The 4,514-nt window shown below is 37.8% G+C and overlaps 1 protein-coding gene across 1 annotated transcript in view; it reads left to right on the top strand.

The window, feature by feature from the left end:
• Window positions 1–4,514, top strand: part of RAPGEF4 (Rap guanine nucleotide exchange factor 4) — a 476,530-nt gene that overhangs the window by 416,234 nt on the left and 55,782 nt on the right. The window contains exon 17 of the mRNA XM_007941530.2: window positions 560–638. Coding sequence (XP_007939721.1) covers window positions 560–638 — 79 coding nt within the window. The remainder of the gene's footprint in view (window positions 1–559; window positions 639–4,514) is intronic.

Here is a 4,514-nt window from a genome sequence, read left to right as displayed (position 1 = left end):
AACGTGGAACAAAACTAAAAAAAAAAAAATCATTAAAAAGGGGGGGGAGGGAGGAAACTAGGTTTGCTGGTCTGGTAGAGCCTGATGGAACCACTGAGACTGTGGACCCTAGCTGCCCTTCAGGTCTGGAATTGAACCCACTCCTGTAGCTTCCAGCCAAACAGAAGACAGGCATATGAGCTGAATATTTATAATAGGTAGATACACTCCTTGGAGAGATCAATTGTGGGAGAATAAAAGGGCTGTGTATGCACAGGGAGACAGCCATTGGGGCAGGAATGCATGGGAGGGAAGGACACAGGGAAGAGGTAACTAAGGGGAGGAAGTCCGAAGAGAGCTGTTGCATTGTGGGAAATTGCAGTCAACGTCATGAGACAAAGTGTATGTGAATTGCTGTGTAGAAAGTGAATTTGATCTGTAAACTTTCATCCAAATCACAATAAAAATTAAAAAACAAAAGAACCATTGGCCAAAAACAAATGAATAGATAGTCTTACTTTACTATGATTTCTACAAGAACCTAATTTCCTTTTCTGTTTTGCTTTTTTCTCCCCTCCAGATTCTGTTTTAAATGACTTTGTTATGATGCATTGTATTTTTATGCCAAATACCCAGCTTTGCTCAGCCCTGGCGGCCCAATATCCTTTTTTGTTTTGTTTTGTTAAAACAAACTCTCTATTCCCTTGAAGACACTCTAATGAAAGACACATATGGCCATTATTTCATCTCATCCTCTAAAGGTAAGTCATGGCCCAACAGGGTTGTACTTTCAACTGACCCCATACTCTGAAGTGCCAGTTGTTTTCCCTGGCCGACTCTAGCACTCCATAAACCAAAAAAAACCAAACTCGCTGCCATCAAGTCAATCTTTCTCATAGCAACCCCTCCTTGGGTTTCCAAGGCGGTATCTCTATGGAAGTAGATTGCCCAATCTTCCTTCTGAGGAGTGGCTGGTGGGTTTGAAACACCAGCAGTCAAATGCCTTAGGCACTATGCCACCAGATGTTGATGAGAAATATACATGCCTGGGAAGTAGGCTAGAGAAGATGATGGAGAAGAAGGTAGGGGATCATTTTGGGAACCATTCCCTAACCTTGGAGACTTACTTGTACCTCTGACAGAAGGATCCCTGGCAGGATGGACCAGGTTTCTGCTTATGTCCCTGCTCTTAGTCAAGATGCTAACTACTAAGATAAAACCGAAAAAACCAAACTCGCTGCTGTTGAGTCGGTACCAACTCATAGAGACCCCTCCTTGGGTTTCCGAGGCAGTATCTCTACAAAAGTAGATTGCCCAGTGTTCCTTCTGAGGAGTGGCTGATGGGTTTGAACCGCCAACCTTCTTGTTAGCAGTCAAATGCCTTAGGCACTATGCCACCAGAGCTAAGATAGATGCAAATTATCATTGTGGAGTTACTTTTCTTTAATGTTCATCCTAGTCTAACCTCTCCTCTAGATACTAAAATATCTTTCTTGCTTGCTGTTTTTTATGATTATTGTATTATTGACTTAAAGAAAACCAGTTGTCTTCAAGTCAGTTCTGAGTCATGATAACCCCACGTGTGTCAAAGTAGAGCTGTGCTTCATAGGGTTACCAATGGCTGATTTATTGGAAGCAGATCACCAGGCCTTTCTTCCCAGGTGCCTCTATGTAGACTCGAACCTCCTAACCTTCAGTTAGCAGTGTGTAGTAAATATGTGCACTACCCAGGAACTCAAAAACAAAAAACTAAAACTTGATATTGTAATGGCAGTTCCTTTAGGCAGCTTGAATACTGAGTTTTGTTTCAGCCAGGTGTTTAATAGCATATTGAATTAGCCAATTGAAGTATAATGTGTGGCACTGAGGGAACATTCAGAAAATGTAAACTGAATGAAAGCAGAAGCAAATGTTATTAAGAAGTATCTTCAGCTTTGGGTGGTATGTAAAATTATATTTTCCAATTTTACTTTATTTTTTATCTATACCAGCAACAAAAATTTAGACCCCAAAACACTTTGGCTTTTCTGAACATTAAATACACTGAAGGAGAATGGTTCTTTCTTTTTTCTGAGCAATCCAATCAATGTTGGCATGTTTTCCTTTTTCAGAATTATAATTGCCCTACCTGATTCTCATTTTCCTATTCGCCCATAATTCTCTTTGAAGTCAACAGAATGTGTGAGGATAGGAGATTTAGTTGAATATGTTACTCAGAGGGAACTGCAAGAGTGAGATTTGGGTGTTTATTTGCCTGGAAACTATCTTTCCAAGTAATGACAGCTTAATGAGACTCACATATATTATATATTCTCTCTGGCTCATATTCAATTTTCCTCCAGCAAAATTAACACATTCAGGATAGCTCTGTGCTCTTTTAACTCCATACATGGCAATACTATTAGACCTTTGAGAATTGTTGGAAGGAAAAATAAAAACCACCATTGAGTTTAGAGTTATTTTTTACAACAGTGCACTGATAAGCCTAAGGCAAACAAAATCAAAATAAGATGAGTGAAGGAGGAATATGGGCCAAGTCATATCATCTTTACAACTCAAAGCCCCAAACACTAAGCTTGTATTTTACAAATACTAATTTCTTCATTTATTAGTTTGTTCTTCAGAGCAGATTGAGATGCCCAGATCACTGATCTTCGTTTTTAAAATGTAAGCTCCTTCATTTTTAAAATGGAAAGGTCCATGCTGTGTCCACATAGGGAGGTGTAGATAATGATGTTAGTGGGGAGCAGAAAAGTGAACTATATAGAATCAAGAAGGCCTATGATAGAAAATCTGAATTCTTTTCCCAGTAGGTAGGTGTCTTAGTTTTAGTTTCTTGGTGCTTCTATAACAGAAATACCATAAGCAGACAGCTTTAAGCACTACTACCACCCAGAGAGGTTATGTAGCCTCCCTATATAATCTATGGTTTTTCAGTCATAAGTAGCATAAACCAACTGTGACTGACTTGAGGAACAAAAGAACTCATCAGAAGGATGACTCAGAATTGAGGAGACCCTTATAGAGTCCTGGTCTTAGAGAAGACTTTCAGAAGCAGGAACTAAATAAAGACTCTGCTTTTGGGGTAAAGTGACTCCAAACATCTGGACCCTTACATCATTCCACGCAATATTTGCATCCCTGGGAAGGAGGGTCTAGGTGGCCTGCCTTGGTCCACTGCCCACACCTTGGCCAAGGGAAGGCAAAGCAGTTCACTGGACAGTGTCACAGAGACTGCATGCAAAGGAAAACAGTGAAAATGGAGAAACAGGAAAAAACAAGTATACATAAACTGAGTAAGGCCCCACACACAAGCCTTGGTTTGGGGGGCAACAGGGATATATAATGTAAAACTGCACAAGAGGGTTAACCTCCTCCATGGAATTCCATGTTTTTCACATGGAATCCAGGAATAGTAAAATACTTAACTGTGTTCCATTAGTTGCTTGGCTGAGTGTTTTCAAAGTAGTTAATATCTATGACTTTTCATAGCAGCCCTATGAAGAAGTCAGAATTTTCACTGCTCTTTTTCCAAATCAATAAACTAGGATAATGAAAAATTTTGATTTGCTCTGAGAAAGGTAATTACTAATACAGGAAAGATTTGAGCCTGAGCCACTGACACCTAGTTCTGTGCTTAATCACATTGTGTGTCTCCTCCAATTTTACCTTCAAGACAAAGGAAGATGGTAGAACTCTGTTTAAATTCATATTTCAGGCCTTTTATTTGCTAATGCGAGAGACTTTCTATTCACTGGATACACTAGGATGTGATTTGACCTGATGAATACAAGTGCTTTATGATGGTTTTTAAAATCATGTTTATTAACTTTCTATACTTCTCCTCTACAGCTTCTTTAATCTTTTTAAATTATGCATTTAAAATTCAACTCAATTTTCCTTTAGTCTTATAAAAAAATAATAGTAGGACTACCTATAACCCCACTGCCTCCTAAGTATAACTTTCACTAACATTTTGGTGTATATCCTTCTAGTCTTTTTTCTATACATAAAGACATATACTTTTAAGTACAAGAATGAGATCATATTGTAAATAATTTTGTAAGCTTTTTCACTAAACAATGTTTTGTGAAAATCTTTCTATGCCATTAAATAATTTTTTCTGCAGAATTTTTCTAAAAAGGGATAGCTTTGCCATCTTTAAAAATAAAACATTCTCATTGAAAAAAAAAATCAATTAACACAGAAAAAGAGAAGAGCACAAAATTCAGCTAGAATTGCACCATTGTTAAGAATATTATGAACAACTTTCCAGAAATTATACTTATATAATTAGATATATAGAAACAAATAGATTTATATCATTGTTTTTTTTTTTTTTTTTTCCAGATAATTCTACATTCATTGAACAGTTACTATGTGTCATACAGTTCTGGGCAGTGAAGGAACAGAGATACATGAGAAAGACACATTACCATTTTTAATGACTGCATAATGTTATAGGAGCTCTGGTGACATAGTGCCTAAGGCATTTGACTGCTAACCAGAAGGCTGGCGGTTCAAACCCACCAGCC

This window comes from Orycteropus afer, unplaced genomic scaffold, assembly GCF_000298275.1.
Source record: "Orycteropus afer afer isolate SDZICR_OR568_19922 unplaced genomic scaffold, OryAfe1.0 scaffold00001, whole genome shotgun sequence".
Classification (NCBI taxonomy): domain Eukaryota; kingdom Metazoa; phylum Chordata; class Mammalia; order Tubulidentata; family Orycteropodidae; genus Orycteropus; species Orycteropus afer.
Note: the sequence above shows the minus strand (reverse complement) of the source record. Positions and strands in the feature narration are given on the sequence as shown.